This window comes from Setaria italica, chromosome VIII, assembly GCF_000263155.2.
Source record: "Setaria italica strain Yugu1 chromosome VIII, Setaria_italica_v2.0, whole genome shotgun sequence".
NCBI lineage: Eukaryota > Viridiplantae > Streptophyta > Magnoliopsida > Poales > Poaceae > Setaria > Setaria italica.
In genome coordinates, this window is record NC_028457.1 from 3,453,119 (window position 1) to 3,476,074 (window position 22,956).

A 22,956-nucleotide genomic window follows, 5' to 3' on the forward strand; every position below is an offset into this window, starting at 1 on the left:
CACATAGCATCACTAAGTATTGATGGTGGTTACTATGTTCAATGGCTATCGATAAAAGGATAACATGTATCTCACTATTATAGCATGCCCATCACTGCCGGGTCTAAAAATCCCATCACTGCTGATTTTAACTTGCCATTGAAGAAAGATTGGAAGTGATAATTCGATTTTCACCGGCAATTTGCACACTGGGTGAAAATGGGATTATCACTGCGGTTCTGCCCACAAACCAGTTCCACCGGTGTGCAAACCGTCAGTGAACATCACCCGCAGTGGTCGGGTTGAGCATACATACTAGTACTTGCTAATGGTTTGATGACGTAAAATATAAATACGCTCCGTAACTAGAGCTGGCAATCAAAGGGGACATGTCACATGCCCGGTTTTGACCAGATTTCGTGCTGTGAAATTTTCATGTTGGCAGATCATTCAAACATGCACGGACCGCTGTCCAGCATCTGTCCTCGCACAGTTAATCCAAAATCCAACCTCATTATCCTGCTGGCGGTTGCATTTGAAGCCCTTTCAGATAGTAAATATTCAACTCATCCACAAATTTTTCCATTCTTGTATAGGACCCGCTGTTTGGAGCTGTCGATTAGTAAGCGAGCAATTAGCTACTGATGCGGTTTCTTTCTTTTTTTAAACGGCGGGCAAAATGCTAATTTGAACTTGTTATTTTAAAAAGTGTGACGAACCACAGATTACATTAGCTACTTACTGATTACTGATGCGATTTCAACTCCTTAGCAGTTGTAAAGGGGTTGCACAGACGAGCTGAATGATTTTGTACTTGTACAGTGAAACCCAACCGGGGCAACGGCTACTGCGCCAGCGAGGCGGCGAATTAGCTCGCCGGCACATGTCCCGTTCCGTTGCCCGTAACGAGAGAGCACGACACGGCACGGGACAAGGTCACGCAGCCCACGCAGGGGCGCGTCCGCTACGCGCACACGGGCCCCGTGTACCCACCGCCGCCGCTTTGTTCTTCCCTTTCCCTTCTCGGCTGGCTGCCTGGCTCTCCTCCCCAATCCCCCAGGCTCCCACCAGCCACCACCACTCTCCATTCCTCCTCCCCCCCCTCGCTCCTCTGACCCGGATGGCGGCGCCGCACGAATCCGGCCCGGCAGCCTAGCGCAGCTCGGGCTCGGCCCGGGACCCAGGCTCCCGCCGCGCCGTTCCCCGCAGTCGTCAGCTCCTACAGCCAGCCCGAGGTGCGTGCCGCGTGGATCCGCCGTGCTCCTCTCCCTGGCGATTCCTGCTGGGGGCTCCCGTTGTTGCGTGCTATCGGTTCGGTTCCCGCGGAAAGGAGGGATTTTTAGCCCGTTCCTCCTGCGGATTCCGCCGGTCGCGGTGGGACGGCAACGATGGGGACTAGCTCGTTTTCTAGGTGGAAATTTGGTGGGATTGGTGTGGAAAGGCGGCGCTTTCGACTGTTCGCGCAGTTAACTTTCGTAGGATTTGGCTGCTAGAAAGGATTTTGTACTCGCTTCTAGGGCAACCTCCGTCGAATGTTGTGAAACATATAGTAGTAGATGTTTTTATAACCTTTGTAAGATAGTTGTTGTCGTTTTCGTGTGCCTCCTGGGCTGCATCTGAATATCTGATTGCTTCTCCGTTAGCAACTATATTCGGTTTGATATGAACTGTGTTGCTTATGTTTACATGTGATGCATATGCGATCTGCTATCATTGTACTCTCTCGTCTGTTTCTTTTTGTGTAGTGGTTACAAGTGGAAGTTTAACATGTTTCAGTGGGATCCTGGCCAAATCGAGTGTCCATCCAACCAACCCAACTAACTGTACTCAAGTCCCATTGTTTTTAGGATGGTACAGTTTAGTAAATTGAGGTTGGTGGGTTGGTGGCATACTAGGGGAAGGTACACATGTTTGTTCCTTATTGATGGTGACTTACCTCAACTTGAGTGTTTTGCCCTTGATGATAGGCTGTCATAGAATTAGTGCGCTCGAGCTATATGCTGGTTTCATCACCCTCTGAGTGAAATCTGGTTGCTAATAGTAGAAACAGTCTTTGTCTAGTGCCGCTTAGTGTTATGAGTTTTGACTTGAGGACGTCTTTTGGGGGTAAGCTGATATGATGTGCTGAAATTGACAGTGCATACTTGTCCAGTTACTACTTATAGGGGTTACTTTTTTTAATTTACTTTTACATGGAGGTAGGTTGCTAGATGTAGGAAAAAGGATAGAGCTGACCACATATTTCTCTTTCCAGAGGGAATTGCCATCGATTGGTACTAACAGACTGATACATCTTGCAGATCTTTCTGTTCAGCTAGCTAAGGGAGATGCTTGTCCATCTCTAGGAGATCCTGTTTGGTACTTCAGCAGTGTTCTTTCCTTCTGGAGTAGATGTCATTTCGTAGCATCGTGCGTGATGTGAGGGATGGCTTCGGGAGCTTATCTAGGAGGGGATTCGAGGTCAGGCTTCTGGGTCATCGCAGAGGGAAATCTCATGGCGCTGTCCATGAGCTGCAAGACCCCGTGCCTGTGGTACAGAGCAGCTGCTGGGCTAGCTTGCCTCCTGAACTACTTCGAGATGTGATTGAGAGGTTGGAGGCCAGTGAGGATACATGGCCGTCTAGGAAGAATGTGGTTGTTTGTGCAGCCGTCTGCAGAACATGGAGAGAGATGTGTAGAGAGATTGTCAAGAGCCCAGAGTTTTCTGGGAAGATCACTTTTCCTGTTTCCCTGAAGCAGGTAATGATTCACTTGTGTTTTGAGCTTTTGCCATATGTTCTTATTCATTGGCAATATCAGCATTCCTTGTTCAATATTGTTATGCCACTTATGTTTGGATAAGCTAATAAGCCCCTGCTGTTCCTCTTCTTTGCACAGCCTGGACCTCGAGATGGGACTATCCAGTGTTTCATTAAGAGGGATAAATCTACACAAATCTACTACCTGTACCTTTGTCTTAGCTCAAGTAAGTTTATTGCTATGTGGACTATGGACTTTTTTGATAAAAGACTAGTATCTGTATTTCTGTACTTAAAAGTTGAAACTTATGGTGTTCTGTTCTGTGGAGAGAATGCAAGTTAATTTCTCACGAAGTTATGCTTTAATAGAGTTATCAATCATGCTTTCTCCACAGACCTTTGTGGCTTTGTAGTCATTGGGCACATCAGTGATCATGAAACATGAACAATTCTTGATACAATTCTTTTTCTCATTTTGGTTAGTTGTTTTCGTGTTACCGATATTTGTATGCATGCACAGACAGCCTTGTGTTGGGAACTGCATGTTCGTTCAGCAACCTTGATATTTTGTACTCATTTTCTTCGTTTTGCCCTTGGAACCCATATGTCACAAAGTTCAGAACATTGTCAAGTATTCAAGTGTGCACTTATTTTCAGTATCTTTCAAACCCATAGGTTGTAAACTTGTACTAAGCAAAAGTAGTAGGATGCACAGTCATTACCTGTTCTTGTCTGGACAGACTATTCATGCTGCTAGCATTTCTATTCTCTCAACTCATCCACCTTAGATTAGAAGAGCACATTTTTATTCTTTAGCTCTGTGATTGTTCCAGCATGTTATGAACTAACTGACTGATTAGCGGTCAGTGCATGGCCTTGGTGTTTGTATCCACCAGGTTTGTAGTTGTCAGACTATCAGTCTCAACATTCTGTAGAAAAAAGATGTGCCAGTACATGTTTTTCTTGCTCATCAACTTGTAATATCTTATTACCAGTATTGCTATTTGACGTGTTATGAACGTTCATCTCTACAGCCGTGCTTGTCGAAAATGGCAAATTCCTTCTGTCAGCAAAAAGAAACATCCGTCCAACATGTACAGAATATATAATATCAATGAATTCTGGCAATGTATCTAGGTCTACCAATACCAACACATACATTGGGAAATTGAGGTACTACTGTACTAGCTTGAGTAAACTTTATCACATGTTCAGAAACTACAGTATTTTAATCTGACATATGTTGCTTTTTTGAAATTTAGGTCAAATTTCCTTGGCACAAAGTTTGTAATCTATGATACTCAGCCACCATACAATGCAGCTAGTGCTACACAGTCAGGGAAAACAAGCCAGAGATTCTACTCCAAGAAGGCATCAACAAAGGTTTCTCGCAGCAGGTACAGCATAGCACAAGTCTCATACGAGCTGAATGTCTTGGGAACTCGAGGTCCAAGGCGGATGAACTGTGTAATGCACTCCATACCAGCCTCATGCCTTGAGGCCGGTGGCAGTGTCCCTTGCCAGCCAGATAGCATTGTTGCCCACTCTCTTGGCGGATCCTTCAGCAGTGTCTCTTTGTCAAAGTCATCTGTTATGGACCATTCTATGCATTTCAGCAGTGCCCGGTTCTCTGACGTTGCAACAGGCTTGGGCCTAGGGAGTGAAGGCCGGGCATTGTTTGACGATGAAGAGTGCAATGACAGGCCTTTGATCCTCCGCAACAAGGCTCCAAGATGGCATGAGCAACTTCAGTGCTGGTGCCTCAACTTCCGTGGCCGGGTGACCGTCGCCTCGGTCAAGAACTTCCAACTGGTCGCGGCGACACAACCTGCCGCGGGAGCCCCGACCCCATCCCAGCCAGCCCCAGCACCTGCGCTGGATCAAGACAAGGTCATACTGCAGTTCGGGAAGGTTGCCAAGGACATGTTCACCATGGACTACCGCTACCCACTGTCAGCATTCCAGGCCTTCGCCATCTGCCTGAGCAGCTTCGACACCAAGCTGGCCTGCGAATAAAATTCACCCACCGGTGCTTATCGCAAAGAGACCGATGTATGGTGTCTTTATTATCTTCAATGTAGTTGAGTGCCCCCAAGTTTAGCTGGGGACTCCATTCTGCTGCAGGTGGTGGTGCTTTATTGACTCAGAAACAGCCCCAGAAATGCATGGGGCTAGGCTATTTAGTGTTTCAGCAGATCATCCTGCTGATAATCTGTAGCTGCTGTTATTCCCATCCCATTGGATGCTGTAGCATGTTGTACTTCATCACATTTCTCTTCAGTCCTGTAGCTTTGCCCTGTAACAGTAATTCTGTATGCGTATTTGAATGATTTTAGCTTTCATTGGATCGTTCGTCAGGACGTATTGACACTGACAGAGACAGTTACAATAATCCTAGTGGATTCCAGTCTGGGTTACTACTTTGGGGGTTTCTGTGTTTGTTGCAAGTGCTGTCAGCATCAGTGATGAGAAACGAGATCAGGCGTTTGTTTTGCTTCCAAGTGAGGTCTTCAGTTACTGACGGCGTTTTTTTCGCAAAGTGTGTTGAGTATATAAAAGTACGCAGATAACTACAGGTGCAGGCACCAGCCAGCGAGATCTTGGGTGCATGTCCAGAGAAAATTAAAGATCCGAAAGGGACCCCCATATTCTAGACGCAGAGGTGTCTCTTTCTAGGGTTTGGTGAGCTGATAGCGATGGGGTGCAATACGAACGCTCGCTCGTTCATCTTGTTGCGTGCGGAAAAGGCAAAAGAATTGAACGCATGGATTGATTGCCCTAATGGGATGAGATTTGTGCGTTTCTGAATCTGGAGATTGTTTGCATCAAATCCTTGTACATATATTGCAGATTCCTGATCGGGGAATGGCTGAACCTGGGGAATGCACGAAGCTGGCTGAACATCGGATCAGCTGGATAATGTTCCGATGCCATGTACCATCCGTGAGGATCAGTCAGCAGCTTCATTGGAAGAACCGACGGCTTGTATAGAATTTCCTGCCGCGCAAGAAACGAAGGCGTTCGATTCATCAATTTGCGTCGGTTGCTAGAAGCCGACGTCTCTGTCAGGCTGTCAGCTCAGCTCATCCCGATGGATTTAGCATGATCGCTCGGGCCGCCCGAGAGCGGGTGAAGCGTCCACTTGAAGAAAAAAAAAGCGGCAAAAGGGGGCCGATTCAGCTCTAGACTTCTAGGGCTAGCGTTCTTCCATCGAAGCATGGCGATGCAGTGTGTGAATTCTTGATTCCCAAGCAAATGAAACCATATCCGTCCATCCTCTCCTCCCCACTCGTGGTGGCCGTCAGTGTCAGGTTAGAATCTTGCTAGATGCTAGTAGCATTCTATCGCTACTAGCTCCGGGCTCACTGCTGTGTGTTTGCCTGCGATCCGATTGGAGAGAGGCTTTGGTGTTATGCCTGTGACCTGGTTGCGGAACCTCAACTCTTGAGATTCTGAAGCTGACTGACAGCCGAGCCGCGCATCACAGCACCTGCTCGGTTGCAAATCTGGACGAGGGGTTTAGTCAGGACTAAAATTTATGTCACATCAAATATTCGGATGCTAATTAGGAGGACTGAACATAAGCTAATTATAAAACTAATTACATCGATGGAGGCTAATTCGCGAGACAAATCTATTAAGCCTAATTAATCCATCATTAGCACATGTTTACTGTAGCATCAAAGCCTAATTTTCCTTTTAGTAAACCTGCTGGCTGCTGACATGAACCAGAACCTGATCGCATCAAATCAAATCAAATCAGGAGATTGGATTGGTTAATTTCCCGTTCCCATCCACGTGAAAATTAGGCTGCTAACCTCGTATATGCATATCAGCGTATAACTGATCCAAGCTCGTGCTTGTACTGGCTGGTAGAACCGCACTGCATGAGTATCACTGCATGAGGTATCCACGTCATCGGCCACAGTGCGCGCGAAGCGGACACGCAACAAGTGGATCCGTCGTCCTGTCTGTTGCAAACCATTTTATTGGTGATCAACACCGGTAACTGCCACTGACGGTTACTTACCGAAAGAACCACGCCCTTTCACCATGACCATTCATATATGCACAAACAGATCAATGCAATACACAGAGAATTCCACTCTTGTCATTTATCTCTCCATTTACTTCCAGTAAATCTACTCTTATCGGACCATCATTCACACAATGAGCTTCTTGAAAAATAAACAATAGATAACTTTTACAGAATTAGTACTGAACAAGAGAATATATACCACCGGCTGGAGCGTCCTGGAAGCAGGAGCACCATCAGCTAGAGCAGGAAAATAGGTTCAGATGCAACGGCAGCTAAAGCACAAGAAAATGAGCATCGAATTGCAATGTGCATAGGCCATCCATTTGGAACAAACACAGGAAAGTAGGTTCAGATGCATTACAGCAGGTAATAGATAGCATTGACATGCGGATACATAGTAATTTAGGTAGTCTCTCATGACAAAACATAATAAAACTATAAATACTAATTTTGGTAGCATGCAGTTAATCCAACAATCAGGAATGTGCAATCTGTTCATCCAGAGCACAACAACAACAAAATAGATCTACTACAGTACACAGTTTCAATTTTGGTGTTTCATATGTGCTTATTGCATTTAATTGTAAGACACATTGTGACTTGGAAACAGTATACATGGGGTTTCATCTAGATGAAACTCTTTCCTTCTCTCTCTTCTTTAAAATTTTGCCACATCATCCAAATTGCTTATGTGGCACCATATTAAATGAGAATGAACCCTTATCACACTTCCACCGGGAATGGCCTTATGCCCCGTGACAGTTTGTTACTCAGCACCGAAGAACCCGATAATTATTCCGTTGAGCCCACGTATCAGGGTCTCGGAATCTGGAATTTTGGCTTCGACCAGAAGCAGCCATAGATGTCCATGCAGCCCGCAGCCCGACACGAAGCCCCTTTTTTTAGCCCGTCTCAAGCCCGACCTGGCTTGTAAATTTTCGGGCTCGGGCTGGCCCGGCCCGATGCCTCGTGCCGAGCGTGGGCCGGCGCCTCGGCCTGACGGGCGGCACAGCCCGGCACGATTTTTCATTCCGGCCCGAAATGGCCCGTTAGTATCCTCCCTAAATGACTAAATGACTAAATCCCTACCGGCTCCGGTCTTCCACCCGTCACCCCTTCCTCTTCCATTCTTCTATTGCCCACGGGCCACCGCATAGGCGCATCGCATCTCTCCCTCTCCCGCATCTCCGACTCCAACCTCCAGGCTCCATCCTCCACCCATCTCTCCATCTTCCCCATCGGCGGTGCGGGGACCGGGGAGCGGTGACGCGGGGCCGAGCTGGGGAGCGGCCGCGCGGAGGCCGGAGGCGCGAGGGGACAACGACGCGGGAGGCCTGCGGGGGGATGGCAACGACGGCGCGGGAGGCCGGCGGCAGCTCGGGGGCCGCGGAGCGGCTCGCGTGGGAGGACGGCAGCGGGCAGCGGCGGTGGCAGCGCAAGTCTGGGGAGTGGCGGCGCGGGAGGCTGGGACCAGCGGCGCGAGGAGTGGCTGCGGCGACGCAGGTAGGCGGGAGCGACGGCGGCGGCGTCCGTGCGGGCGCGGCTGCGGCGGCGTGGGCCGTGGGGGGCCGGGAGTGGCTGCGGCGGCGCGAGCGGCCGGGAGGGGCGGCGCGGGGAGACCGGCAGCGGCGGAGGCAGCGCGAGGCCCGCCGTGCCTCGCGTTGGCCTGAAGCCAGCCGTGCCTGACGGGCTGGCCCGGCACGGAAAAGGCACAGCGGGCCCGTGCTTGGGCCGCCGATGAGGCCCATGGGCTGGCACGGCACGGCACAACAAAGCCGTCGTTACGGGCCAGGCCCAGCACGAAATCTAATGGGCCTCGCCAGGCCCGTGCCGGACCGGGCCGGGCGGCCCAAATGGACATCTATAGAAGCAGCCCTGCAGGTAGCCCTACTAATTGGATTGGGTTTAATGGTTTTAATGGATTGGGTTTCTTTTGGAAGTTGTTTAGATTGGTTATTAATAGGCTGAATCATCAAATGCGTTAGTTTGGTTTGGATTCCTCTTAAAAGGAAATAGTTTGGGAGTGGTTTAGAGCGGGTTGCATTGGTTTGATTCACAAAACAATTTAAGTATCCGATTCTTGATGTGGGCCCACATATAAGTCCAACTATACTTTTTCACATGAAGTAGCTAATTATTAAACTAAATCATCTCCAACAAATTTCAATGAATTTCGTTAAACTTTTAAAGTGTGAAAGGGAGGTTTTAGTTCGAGGGTCCGACTCTTGACGTAGGGCTCATATATATGTCAAGTATACTATTTTGCACAAAGTAGCGGATACTTAAACTGAGTCATCTCCAACAAATTTCGATCAATTTAGCTAAAATTTTAAATTGTGAATGCGAGGTTTTAATTTTAGGGTCCGGCTCTTGATGCAGGACCCACATGTACGTTTAGCCATACTATTTTACACAAAGTAGTGGACAATCAAATTGAGTCATCTCCAACAAATTTTGATGAATTTCGTTAAAATTTTAAGGGGTGAACTTGAGGTTTTAATTCTAGGGCCCGGCTCTTGATGCGGGCCCAAATGTATGTTTAGCCACACCATTTAGCACAAAGTAGCGGACAGTCAAATTCTGTCATTTCCAACAAATTTTGATCAATTTCGCTAAAATTTTAAGGTGTGAATACGACGTTTCAATTTTAGAGTCCGACTCTTGACGTAGGATCCACATGTCAGAATCACATTTATTTCAAATATATACGAGTCTCTTATATGAGTCCATAGGTTTATATAGCAAACTATGGTTTTTTATAATCAATTAGTAGGATGGATTGGCTTAGGTTTAGATAATATAAATATAGGGGGAGCTGACGTGGATTGGTGTGGGCAAGAGTTGGATTATCCAATTAGCAGCCCTGCCCGCAGTCACCTCAGCATTTTAGCAGGAAGGGAACGAAGGTTAAGGCCCGGTCCGTACGGGCGGCGACGGCACGTGCCACCCAACTACTGAGCACTGACTGCGTCGGCGGACCCACCAGCCCTGCTAGCCTCCCCCAGTCGCCTCCTGCTCTCCAGGCCCGGCCCCACGGGGTCAACCCCGAGTGGCCAGTATCCGTGTCCGCGTGGCCCGCCCGCCCCCGCCCAACCTGCCCGCGCCGGTTTCCCGAAACTACCCCGGGTCGGCCGCCGACGCCCCGCGACCCTCACGGGGGCAAGCACGTAACCTCTCGCCCCCTCCCGCGTCCCCCGCGGACCCCTTCGCCCCTCCCGCGTCCCCCGCGGCGCGCACCGGTGCGGAGACCTCGCTTTGCTTCCCTTAGACACCAACACGACTCGGTTTCTTTTACTAATCCCCCTCCCCTCCTCGCCTGCAGCCGAAGATGCAGTCAAGAAGAGGATTAGCTTGCTTGGACTGGTCTCTCTCCACCATCCATGCCCAGATTAGACCACATTAAACTAGTATAAGCTAGTGCTCACAATAAGCTTAACTAAACCAAACCAAGCGAGTAGACTAGTAGGAGTACTAGAGTGATGGATGCTCTCCACTTTTCATATTTATCGCGGGTTTTCCTTTCGGGTGCAAAAGGAGGCGCAAGAAGAAAATGACATTTTTGTATTTTGTCTTTATTATTATAACAAATTATTGTTTGCAGTTACAGTTTAAGATTGCTTTTGATGGACACTCTCCACTTTTCATATTTATCGCGGGTTTTCCTTTCGGGTGAAAAAGAGGTGCAGGAAGAAAATGACATTTTTGTATTTTGTCTTTATTATTATAACAAATTATTGTTTGCAGTTACGGCTTAAGATTGCTTTTGGTAGGTAGGTCCTTATGCTTACTCTTCTCATCTTGAGTTTTTCCTCCTAGTTTATTGCCGTATTTCTCTTTGTTCGAGCTTGGATATTCCGCATTTGCCATGGGGTTCGGTATCAGCCTAAGAGGCATTGGTTTTTTTTTTCTTTTGAGTTTTAGCTTGCACGCCTCCATTATAGTATTAAAATGGAGCAATATCTATTTTTTTAAAAATGAATGGAGCAATATCTACTGACATAACGGTAGAAAGACCAGTACGGTCCAACTTTCAATCTTCGTATAGACGTATAGTACTCCTCCATATGCGTAATAACATAGGTACCACTAAGCAAAATGAAAGCCACTTTCATCAAAGACAAATTCATCACGAAGGACTTGGAAGGAATTACAACACCATCCGAGGGACCTCGTAGCAAAAACAGCAAGAGAAAAATCTTAAACAAAAACCGGAAACATTCCGGAACCAGAGGAATATTTGCGCCCACAAAATAAAAGGCAGCAGGACGATCTCCGCCACCACTAAACTACTCCAACCGACCGCCATGATTAGCTCAGGCTTCCGACCCCTTCTTCCCCGACCCCAAGAAATCAGTAAACTAATCACGCTCCCTAATCGCGCAATCCCCCACACATATATACGCGCCACCCCCCTCCACCATCGCCATTCCTCCACCACCACATCTCCAACGCAATCTCACCCGGAAAAGGAAAAAAAAGACGTCTGCTTGAGCCGCCATGACCTCGCGGACCCGCTGAGGCCAAGCCCCCCCCCACCCCCCGCCGTGCCGTCCCGTCCCGTCCCGTCCCGTTCCGTTCCGTTCGTCCCAAGATCCGCGCTTTGATTCGCTCGCCGCCGAGACCATGCCGGCCACGGACTTCCAGGGCTCATCCACGCCGTCCCACTCCCACTCCTCCCCGTTCTCCTCCTTCGGCCGTTCCCTCCTCTCCCTCCGCCGCGACACCCCGGCCTCCGCGTCGGCGGCGGCGGCGGCCGCGGCGATGCCGATGCCCGGCGTGGACCCGGAGGTCGATGAGTTCCACGGCCACGTTGCCGCGCAACTCGCTGACCTGAGGGCTAGTGGCGGCGGCGGCGGCGGCGGTGGGGAGGAGGAGGAGGAGTTCCTGTCCATCGCGTGGATCCGGCGCCTGCTGGAGGCGTTCCTGCTGTGCCAGGATGAGTTCCGGGTGCTGGTGGCCGACGCGCGCCGCCGCGGGGCGCTGCCGGCGGCGGCGGAGAAGCTGGTGGCGGAGTTCGGGGAGCGCGCCGTCAAGGCGCTCGACGTCTGCAACGCGGCGCGCGACGGGGTGGACCAGGCGCGCCGGTGGGAGCGCCTGGCGGGCATCGCGGCATCCGTGCTGCTCGCGCCGCCCGAGGGGGAGATCCACGAGGGCCAGCTCCGCCGCGCGCGGAAGGCGCTCTCGGACCTCTCCGCGCTCCTCGTCGACGACGCCGCCGCCACCGCGGGCGGTGGCGGCGGGGTCGCGTCGTTCCTCGCCTCCCACCGCAACCGCTCCTTCGGCCGCGCGCGGGCGTCGCCGTCTCGCGCCGCGTCGCTCGCCTCCTCCTCCTCGTCCTCGTCGTCCTCCTCCTCCTCCACCCACTTCCGCTCGCTCTCGTGGAGCGTGTCGCGCAACTGGTCGGCGGCGCGGCAGCTGCAGGCCATCGGGTCCGGCCTGGCGGCGCCGCGCGGGAGCGAGGCCTCGGGCGTCGCCGCGCCGGCCTATGCCATGGGATCCCTGCTCCACCTCGCCGCGTGGGCGCTCGTCGCCGCCGTCCCCTGCCCGGACCGCGGCGGCGCGCTCCAGGCGAGCCACCTCCCCGCCGCGCCGCCGCGCGCGGCGTTCCCCTGGGCGCCGCCGCTCCTCGCGCTCCAGGAACGCCTTGCCGAGGAGGGCAAGCGCAAGGATCGGCGCAATTCCTGCGGCCTGCTCAGGGAAATTCACGCGCTGGAGAAGAGCGTGCAGAGGCTCGCCGAGGCAATCGACGCTGCTCCTGCACCCCTCACCGGCGAGCGGGAGGCCGAGGTGCGGGAGGCTGCAGCAGAGCTCGCCGCGGTGTGCGCTGCCATGAAGGATGGGCTGGACCCGCTTGAGAGGCAGGTTCGGGAGGTCTTCCACCGCATCGTGCGCTGCCGAATGGAGGGTCTCGATTCGCCGATGCTCAATGCCGATTGAGCCATCAAGACCTTGCCTCTGAACGTGCAATGTGGTGGTGATAGGTAGCTTTCCTGTTCTTGGTTTCTCCACTCTTTGTGATCGGCTAGTTGCAAGTATAAAATGTGTATCCTTCTGTAAAGGATTACAGAAAGGGGAAACGAAAGGTGTCATCTTTCAGTAAAGATGATTCCTTATTCCCATGTTTTGATGCTGCATTTGGTGTATATGGCCGCGTTTTTGCTAGTGTCACGTGTGCGCAGCTAGTTCTCTAGTAACTTGTGTTGCAAAAATATGTGAGTCACTTTGGGATTGTGACTTCCATTGACAACGCTAACAAGGAGAAAAAATATATGAAAAAAAACTAATGCAGTTTAACTTTGTAGATTTCTTGGTTCTTGTCTTGATATCCTATTTTGATCGATCATTCTGGTGATGTGCGCTTTGTTCTATCAATACCATTGTGCAGAGAAATGTGACAATAATTGTCGCAGAAATGTGGTGATCGATTTGTGACAAGCCAGAATTTCAGTCTCCCATATGAGCTCATGCAATGCAATGCAATGCATGATTTTGGTTGTGTTTCAATCTACCAAAATGTTTATGAGTGATACATAGTGAATCACACATTATTCGTTGATTGACTTGTGTGATATTACTATATTTATGAGTTGCAAAGAGAATATCTGAAGAATAGGATCAACTAGAGGAGATATATCTTTCATATTAAATAAATTGATCTGAATGGTATAGCATATCTCAGAATAGAAGCTGCAACCTCCTCGAGTAAAAATAGAAAACGACTAGACAAGTTGCAAGATATTTTGCAGGCAAGAACAATTAAATGTCCTGATCAAGGAGGTAACATATCGTTTTGCGTACTTAATGAAATGATAGTATTTGGGTCACTGTTTATCCAACTTCAAAGTCATGCCATTTCTACAGCAGAAAACATATCGTTTCTAATTCTCGAGTAATTTGTGTTCCAGAAGCAGATGAGTCAATTTGGATATGTGGCGTTCATTGACAATGCTAACAAGGAGAAATTTACTAAAAAAACTCTCTGCAATTTAATCTTCTAGACTTCTTGCGGCTCTTAGCTTCCGTGTCTCAGTGCCATGCTATTTTGGTCAGCAGCGCTCCAGAACTTTTACTTTGGGGTTTGTTCTTGGTACCATGTGTACAAACTGCAAAGAAATGCCGCCATGGTTGCTGCAGGAATGCGACTGAATCCAGTTTTTCAGCGATTTACATGGATTCGTTGAATGCTCAATTCAGTTCCGTCTCGATGTCGCAACATGTCTATGAGTGGCAGATAGTGGATTGCTCAAGAGCATGATGAATCGATTGACTCGTGTGATATGGCTGTATGTATGAGATGCAGAGAGAATATCTGAAGGACAGCAACAGGATTAAATACAAATAGCTTTCACATTAAATAAATTTGTGTTACAATTTTTTAGAATAGAACCTGCGACTTTTTCTTAAGAAACAACAAAGTGGAAGATATTTTGAAGGCACTAACAATCAAGACCATAGCATATCATTTTCCGTACTGAATGAAATGACAGTGTTTGTGTCAGGATCTTGCCGTTGATGGTCTCTTTCTTCCACGTAGTGCCTGTAATTGTCAGACTAGCAAAGATCAGGCCAAAACCATGTGGCGCTACCGAATCAGTATTTATTAATCAGGTTTGGTGCCTGTACATTACTGAATGATGTATTTTGTTGATCTTCTTTACACCTCAGCTTTCTACCTGCAAAGCTCCTCTCACGAACTGAAGAATGTTTCCGCAGATATAGCTGCATCTCTGACAGATGATAACAATGTGCAGAGCAGAGGAAGCACAAGCTGACGAAAGATCTCTCATTGTGCTGTGAATGCTGTGGCCTTTTACTTTTACCATCCCCTCTGAAAAAAAAGGTAGCAGAGTGAGCTTCCATCATCATTAGACGCATGATTCATCATCAGCACAGTCATGTGCCCTCTGTAGTCTGTAACCTCACTAACCTTTCCTTTTCTTGGTAGTAGTAAGCACTATCATGGCTTTGATTTCGGTTCACCAGCCACATGTCCTGCTGAGAGTATGAGTTCCTCCTTTCTCATGACCCTGTTCACAAGAGGCAGCAGCAACCCAGGAAGAAGAGCTGGCTCTGGCCTTTTGGTTTGCCTGGGCATCACCATCATTCTTCATCAGCGTCTGTACATCATCAGCAGAGGAAGCGATGGCATGCGGCTGCCTGAGTCACGGCCTGTTATCATTCCGAAGCCTTTTTCTTTGGTTTGCGCTGCGTTGGCCTGATGCCGGAGCTGCCTGTTCTTGTTGTTTCTGCAGACTGCAGTGGTCTCCATTGCTGACCTCTCGCTTTTCCAGCTGGTGCCGAGGTAGAAGAGGACAAGCCTCGTGTGATGCAGGTGAGGTGAGAGGTCGGTCGGCTGCAGGCTCACCTGCCGCTGCTGCTGCGCGCGTGCGGGCGACCCGCTCGTCCCGTTCCCACGTTGCTGGGGCGTCACTGATGCGTCATGCTCGCGTCACCGAGCTTGGAGATGTGTGGGTCCCTTCTGTCAGCCCCTCTTGTTTGGAATCTGTAGACGGATTTTTCGAAGCCCATGGCCCATGGGATAGGCAGCACTCAGGCTGGATGGTTGGTTGGGTCCGATTTTGGTCCAACCTCCGCCATGACACACACACGGGCTGGCGGGCAAACAAGCAGAGCAAAGGCCCACGGGCCACACGTCGAATCACGGAGATGGCCGCCGCGGCTCCGCCACGGACGGGGTACGACGCGCCGACGAGCAGCTGCCGGCGTCGGCAGGCTGCCGCCCCTGCGCTTCATCTTCTTCCGCGGCGGCGTGTCCCCACAGCAGTGGTTCCATTCCATCTACGGTCGCCGCCGCCGGCTGGACACGGGGCCACCTCCGATCCCCCACCAACCTGCGATATCCAGGTGCGGCTTTTCTTGGCTCGTTTATTTAATAGTATGTTTTCTGGAATCAGATCCCCTGAAGTTTATTGTTTAACCGGTCCAATCGGACCTAGTTTATGTAGCTTTACAAAATCAGTTCACCAGGATGGTAGAACTGAAACCGAATGATAATTTAATTTGGTAAAAAACAAAATGGATGCTTATAGGGAGGATTCAGAACGAAAACCAGAGTCTGCACATCTGAATGCCGATGCTTGATGTGCTGGTGGGAAGTATTCAGAACACTGATCAGACCTTGCCAATGCCAATGCTAAGCGCTGTTCCTCCTAGTTCATTTCGTACAACATGTGGCCTGCATACACAAAGAAAAAAAAATGACTAGAGCATGCACCCTGTTTTCATCAGGTCTAGGAGTCTGTCAGTGTAGGCCAAGTTGACATTTCCACTTTCAGCTTCTCAAATCTCAATGCCTTGGGCATAAATTTTCAGTCTATTCCCACTATGCATCGTTGATTATCTTCTGTCCTGCACCCCAGATTATGGTATACACATGCTCAGGTGCGGTGCCAGGATTTGAGGTAAGGGGGGCAACGTGGACAAAGCAAAGTAAAACTGATAGTCATGTGAGCTGGTTTTAGTCACATATAATAATAGCATGTTTCACAAGTCTTAACTAAAATAAAATTACATATCTATCAACTTAAATTTAGCTCTTCGACTAGCAGCAAGATCGTACGCTGTAGTAATATCATTAGTACTGATTGATGCATCCAATTCCTTCTCAATATAAATTACCAAATAATCTCGCAGAAATCCATCTCGCGCTCGCAAGTTTCATAGCCGAAAAACATCTTTCGGTGGTTGCAATTGATACTGAAAGAGTTAATACTAATCTTAATAAGTTGTCCACCATAGGATAAGATGAATATTTACCTGTTTTAAATAATCCACTTGTTAGATCATCAAGTGTTGATAATTCCTTTAGTTCTGGAAGGTTGCATACATCAATTTGAAAATGTGGCAGCTGACACTCCATTTGAGCTCTTTCTTGACTTGAGAAATCAGCAGGATAATATTTTTCCACCGGAGTGCATATATTGTCTATGTTGAATGTGTCCAGCCTAGGATCCAAAGAAGCACAAAGGGACAAAAGCTCTGTCGCTTGAGAACTGAATTGATCTTCTAACTCTGCTAGTTGTTGATCAATTGCAACATTAAACACATCTACTTTGTAATGGTGAAAGGCTGTGGTGTTGTCATTCTTGTTTCAAGATTTAGTCACATCAACATACCTACAAATGGGAAAATATGGATTGATTGATGAACAAGTACAATTTTACAAAAGAATAAATATGATGTAGCTTTCATACTCAATTAATTTGGAGGAAAAACATACTTTTTACTCAAATCCGGAATATCATTCTCATGCTTTCCACAAAACAATTTGACCTCCTCAAGAAGAGGTTCCTAGCCATTATTTCGCAACTCACCAAGCAACACTTTTGTGGTAGAAACAGAATCCACCGCATTTAAGATATCAATGCTCTTCTTTTGGAGTGTTTGGCACAACACATTAGTGATCTTCATAATATTTTCCATTAGGAGTAGAATAAACACAAAATCAAATGTGACAATAATTCGTAAGGCACCACTAGCATCTCCCCGAGAATACTTCGAAACTGAACGATCATTAGCAATGCTGCGTAGGACTGAAACTATGGCACCAAATATCTTCTTTAAGCTCAGAATAGACCCATAGTGGGAACTCCATCTAGCGTCCCCTGACCTTTGTAGGGAGGAAATCTGATTTGCTCCTCGCCCTGTGTCAAGCTCTCCCAATTCAATTTCACGGGCAATTTTCTCTACTTGATTTGCTAGCAACTCATCATTGCCCTTAGGAGAAGCACTAACAACATTTATGATGAAATTTGCATGCTGGAAAAAATTGTGTACCTCATGTACCTCCCTTGATGCTGCTACAAGGGCCAACTGAAGCTGATGAGCCATACAATGAATATAATATTCACATGGGCACTCATTGAGAATTAGAGCTTTCAATCCGTTCCACTCCCCTCTCATGTTACTGGCCCCATCGTAACCTTGATCTCTTATATCTTGTGTGCTTAGGCCCAATGGCGGATCTAGAAACGGGCTTCGCCCCGGGCTAACTAATATAAGACTTAAAATCTTACTAGCCATGTACTACTAGATATAACATATTTTTCAAAGAGCACAAATAATTATATAATTCTCTAGATTCCAGTGTTGAACCAATAGACTCAAACAATACATAGAACATTGAAGGTAGAAAAGTACCAAATTAAGAGTCTTCCATGACAAAAAAGAACCATACATGTCTTCATGAATTAACACCACTTCCACTTGTTCCGACGTCCTCAATTCTACATAAAAAGTTTCAACATCTATGTATTGAAATAGACTAATACAAGTAAACAACACGCACCTTGAGCCCTCATTTGGCAAATTCATCTTACGATTTCTTAAACCTTGAAAGCGCTTTAGAATTTTTTCATCTTCAATCGACGCAAACAAATATCGCTCAATATAGCACATCATGCTACTATTCAGCCAATCATCATTCATTTTATTTCTTCGTTCAGTCTTGATAATATTCATAGCAGAGAAGGCTCTTTCAACTGTTGCTGTTGCCACCGGCAAAATCAATGCAAGTTCAATGAGACGATACGCCAAAGGAAAAGCTGTATCTCTTCCAGTCTGAACCATCTTCTCAGCAAGGTTACCAAGATCAATACAAGTATCAAAATTATCATCATGTCTGACTTCATCAATGAATATAGGAAGGTCACCCGCAAGCTTTATGCAGTCATAATCACAGAAGTCATCTTTATAAATCTTAGCAAGCTCAACTAACTTCTGTACTTCAAAGTTGGCAAAAGAATCCCTCGGATCAAGACAAGCAACACATCTCAAGAGTTGAGTTGATCTTTCTGGAAATCGATTGTTTAACTCACAATAAACTTGATCAATCACAACATTGAAAATTCTATAATGAAAATGATGGTAGTAACTCACTAATTTAGCACCACGACATCTCGAACGACCTCTAACTGGTATCATATCTTCCATATTAGGAATTTCTATGTTGTTGAGGAGGCATAACTCCTTTACCTCTTCAAAAAGAGCATCCCAACCATTTTCCCTCATTTCATTCATATTTCTCATCACAGAGCCAATTAATCCTATTGCACGAACAATGTTTTGATTTTTCTTTTGCAAACATTGTGACAAGTCTTGAGTCATCCCCAGTACTCTAATCATAAAATGTAATATGAACACAAATTCAAATGACTCCATTCTTTGAATCAATCCAGAGGCTGTAGTTTTTTCTTTTCCCCATCAGTTCCATCTTCACTAATATTCTCCAACACCTCCAGTACAGAGGACCACATGATCATAAGACGTGCCAATGTTTTGTGATGTGTACCCCACCGTGTATCATCAGGCCTAGCAAGAGTAGTTTCTTGGTTTTTCCCTCTCCCAGAAAAAATAGCACTACTATCTAACTGCTCAACAAGCTTATCATGATGACTTTGAAGGAGTTGATCTTTCCTCTTGCAAGAAGCACTAACAATATTGATGATTGAAGTGACATAATTGAAGAAATCAAAAGTTGAGCCACAACACTTGGCTACAGAAACTACCACAAGTTGCAATTGATGAGCAAAACAGTGGATGTAAAAGGCATATAGGTTTTCGTTCAATACCAGTCTTTGTAACCCATGAAATTGTCCTCTCATATTTGAAGCTCCATCATATCCTTGCCCTCTAATCCTGGAAATAGATAGACCATATCTTCTAAGCATAATATCCAATGCTTCTTTTAGTGAAGTTGTTGTGGTGTCAGAAACATGTTCAATGCCAAGAAACCTCTCAATCACACTTCCTTTATCATTGACAAACCTACAAGAGAAAAGAGAAAATAGTGTTACTTGAAAGCAACAAAACAAAACCAACGAAATAACCAAATGGACAGGAGGTATATACCTCACAACCACAGCCATTTGTTCCTTAATAGATGCATCACGAGCCTCATCACAAGCACCGCAAAACAACGATCTCCTATTTCACTTTTAATTAACTCACTTGCCTCATCTGCATAAGCTCTAGCCAAATCTTTCTGAACCATTGGACTACTCATTTGATTATTCCCTGGAGCATTGTCACCAGTCACAAGTGCAGCCTTAGCATCCTTCTTTCTGTACCATTCAAGCATCTCCATAAAGTTCCCTTTATTTCTTGATGTTTTAGACTCATCATGTCCACGAAAGGCTAGATCTTGCAAAAGGAGAAATCTAGCAATGCCTAACATGATACTTAAACGAGCTTTATATGCCTCCTCTTCTGCTGCACTTGTAACAGTCCACACATGTTCAACACTTTGCCTCTGATTTTTGAAATCAAGTGCACGCTTTCTTGCATTATTATGAAAGCCATCAATTGATTGAGCATGCTCCTTGAAACAATTCTTTGCATTCTTCCAATTTCTAAACCCAACTTTGGTGAATGTATCATTACTATGAAACCCAGCTTGCTGTGGCTTAAAGAGATAACAATAAAAGCAATAAGCTGCATCCTTGGCTACACTGTACTCTAACCAATCAAATTGATCAAATCATGATCCAACAAATCCTCTTGATTGGCCTTTACCATCTTTTTTTGTTTTTGGAAACTTATGACCAGCTGGCCTATATGGACCTATTTGTAGATATGCTCTCCTTGCCTCATCCCTAATGTCATGATAAAAATCATCAATTGGCTTCTTTTCTCCTAGATCAGCAACTATATCTCTCATATCAAGTTCAATCCGTGGTCTTTTTTGCTCAACCCAGCTCTCTACACTTTCGGCACTACTCTTTTTAGCATAGTATTTCTCCATTCTAAGTTATGATTATGAAATGTTGCAATTGCAAACTAAGACTCAAATACTTCCTGCTCAAATCAATGAAATGAAATATTCATTATCATTACTTTGCATAGAAATAGCATAAATAGACTAGTAGTTATGGAGCAATTTCAAAAAAAAATTGTATATCGGAGGCCCGGAGCAATTTCAACAGGGGCCGGCCGCCGGCGTGGCTTGGGGGCGCCGGGCGTGGGCGCGCCGCGCGCCGCCAGCGGGGGCCCGGGGGAGGGGGTCGGGGAGGGGGCACGGCTGCGTGGGGCCGCAGGTGGCGGCGCGCGGGCGGCCGGCGAGGCGGGCGCTGGCTCCCTGCCGCCGTCTGGCTGCCGGCGGGGGCGCCGGGGCCGCGGGGGCTCGGGGCGCGGCCGATGGCGAGCTGGGGTGGCAAGCCGGGGGAGGGCGCACCGCGCACGCGCACAGGGGCTGGCCGGACGGGTGAGTGGTGACGGGTCACGGGAGGCTCGAGCAGAGGCAGTGCTAGGCAACGGGAGTTGCTGGGCCGCCTGGGAGCCTGGGCTAACTTCTCTTTGAGGTGGGCTAATGGGCCAAAAAGCCTTTTTATACTATTTTTATGAAGAACTTTTCCACTGCTCTTGGGCCTCGCCCCGGGCTGCAGCCCGGGCAGCCCGGGGCCCAGATCCGCCCCTGCTTAGGCCATTAGCTGAGAGGATAGCACAAATTGACTCTTTAAGTGTCAAAGCTGTAGTATCACTAACATGGATCAGATCAAGGAAACGCTCCTTTATAAGGCCTTCCTTGTTGACAAGTCGGAGGACTATCACCATTTGCTCTTTTTTGGACTCATCTCGAGCTTCATCAACCATTATGCAAAATTTGCTATTGCCAATTTCTTCTCTAATTGATTTCTGCACTTTTCGAGCAAGTATGCTTAGAATTTCCTTTTGGACATCAGGTGAAGTGTATTTTGCATTTTTGGGAGCATTTTCCAACACAACCTCATTAACCTCCTTATTATAGGAAGCTAAAAGCTTGAGCATTTCAAGAAAATTACCCCTGTTTAAGGAACTTGGTGATTCATCATGGCCTCTAAAGGGACAACCTTGGAATGTCAACCACATATAAGTACATAAAGAAAGCAAGTTAAATTTAAATACTACAGAAAGACATGAGAAATTGATCTTATTACCTAATGCAATCAATCGTAGTTGCAAGCCTTCGTCTTCCTTTTGCAACCATTATCTCTTTTTCTTAACAATCACATTTTCAATTTGAACCATTGTGTTTTAAAGATTATTAAAACACCGAACTGAATAATTGTGGGCTGAGCCGGCATCTCCCGTGTGTTTAGAAAAGAACATTCATTTCCGCAATTAACTTTCTTCCAGTTCTGAAACCCCTTTACTATGAATGTATCTGATCCAACTTTCCCAATTGGCTTCTTGGAAAATAAAAAAATATGGCAGACAGTAAGCACTATTTGTATGAGGTGAATATTCTAGCCAAGTAAATTGCTTGAACCAGTTACTCTGAAATCAACGACGATGATTCACTAAGTGGGTACTCTGCTAACATAGGTTGATACGAACCCTCTGAAATATAAAATCTCCAAGGTTCATCTTGTTGATCAGCTGGCAGTTCCAATATTTGAACACGTTTACCAGGGTCTCTCTCAAATCTGGTAGCTACAACTGGTGGATGCTCAACAAAGTAGCAGCAACATTACTCTGATTATTAGGATTTTGTACATGATCATTATGAGTTTCCCCTTCCAGATTAGGAGCTTCCATAGTTCCACTTCCACGTTACTCTGACCGCCTCAGCTTGCAATGGCTTCAATACAATTAGCACTTGAACCAATCGGCTTAAAAAAGCTATTGATGGTCTTTCCCTTCTTCATATTGTCTGAAATTAGAAAGGGAAATTTAGAATCACTAGTGACTGTTAATTAGATAAGAGAATATCACTGGATGCTTTATGATTATGAATTACCTGCGGGCTGCGACGGTGTCAATTTGGATAGCGGCGGCGTGACCATTACCAATAGAAGTTGCAATTGAAATGGCAAACATGGCCCGACTATTGGAATGAACTGGTATTTCAAGACCAACCCATGGTTGATTAGGTTTGGTCTTCTCAATCCATAGCCATCGCATTTGTAAAGCCCAACTCATGGATTCAAGATTATGAATGCCCAAACCTTCCAGATCCATGGGTCTCATGACCTTCTCCCAAGCCACCAAGCAACATTCTCCATTCACATCCTTTCTTCCCTTCCACAAAAAACCCCTTCTAATTTATCTATGGCCTTAATGAACCATTTAGGGACCTTGATGGCGATCAGCAAATAAACAGGAATTGCAGTGGGGACGAACCGAACTAGCACCGCTCGACCAGATAGATTCATGAGAGAAGCTTTCCACCCTGGGAGCTTGTCAGCTATTTTCTCGATCCAA

General features: G+C 47.0%; 2 protein-coding genes across 2 annotated transcripts; both read left to right on the forward strand.

The window, feature by feature from the left end:
- Positions 1 to 956: 956 nt before the first annotated feature.
- Positions 957 to 5,137, forward strand: LOC101781293 (tubby-like F-box protein 13). Its single transcript, XM_004978706.4, has 5 exons — positions 957 to 1,214; positions 2,280 to 2,718; positions 2,857 to 2,944; positions 3,752 to 3,890; positions 3,980 to 5,137. The coding sequence occupies exons 2-5, from the start codon at positions 2,371 to 2,373 to the stop codon at positions 4,731 to 4,733; spliced, it is 1,329 nt and encodes a 442-aa protein (XP_004978763.1). The 5' UTR covers positions 957 to 1,214; positions 2,280 to 2,370; the 3' UTR covers positions 4,734 to 5,137.
- A 5,859-nt stretch (positions 5,138 to 10,996) lies between these two features.
- On the forward strand, positions 10,997 to 13,059 carry LOC101781971. Its single transcript, XM_004978708.2, has one exon. The coding sequence runs from the start codon at positions 11,380 to 11,382 to the stop codon at positions 12,691 to 12,693; it is 1,314 nt and encodes a 437-aa protein (XP_004978765.1). The 5' UTR covers positions 10,997 to 11,379; the 3' UTR covers positions 12,694 to 13,059.
- Positions 13,060 to 22,956: the final 9,897 nt, after the last annotated feature.

Bases quoted from the DNA above. Each gene is read 5' to 3' on its own strand.
- LOC101781293 (XM_004978706.4), top strand. From the start codon at position 2,371: ATGTCATTTCGTAGCATCGTGCGTGATGTGAGGGATGGCTTCGGGAGC. The intron at 2,945-3,751 runs GTAAGTTTATTG...TCATCTCTACAG, and splicing joins GTACCTTTGTCTTAGCTCAA to CCGTGCTTGTCGAAAATGGC. The intron at 3,891-3,979 runs GTACTACTGTAC...TTTGAAATTTAG, and splicing joins ACATACATTGGGAAATTGAG to GTCAAATTTCCTTGGCACAA.
- LOC101781971 (XM_004978708.2), top strand. From the start codon at position 11,380: ATGCCGGCCACGGACTTCCAGGGCTCATCCACGCCGTCCCACTCCCAC.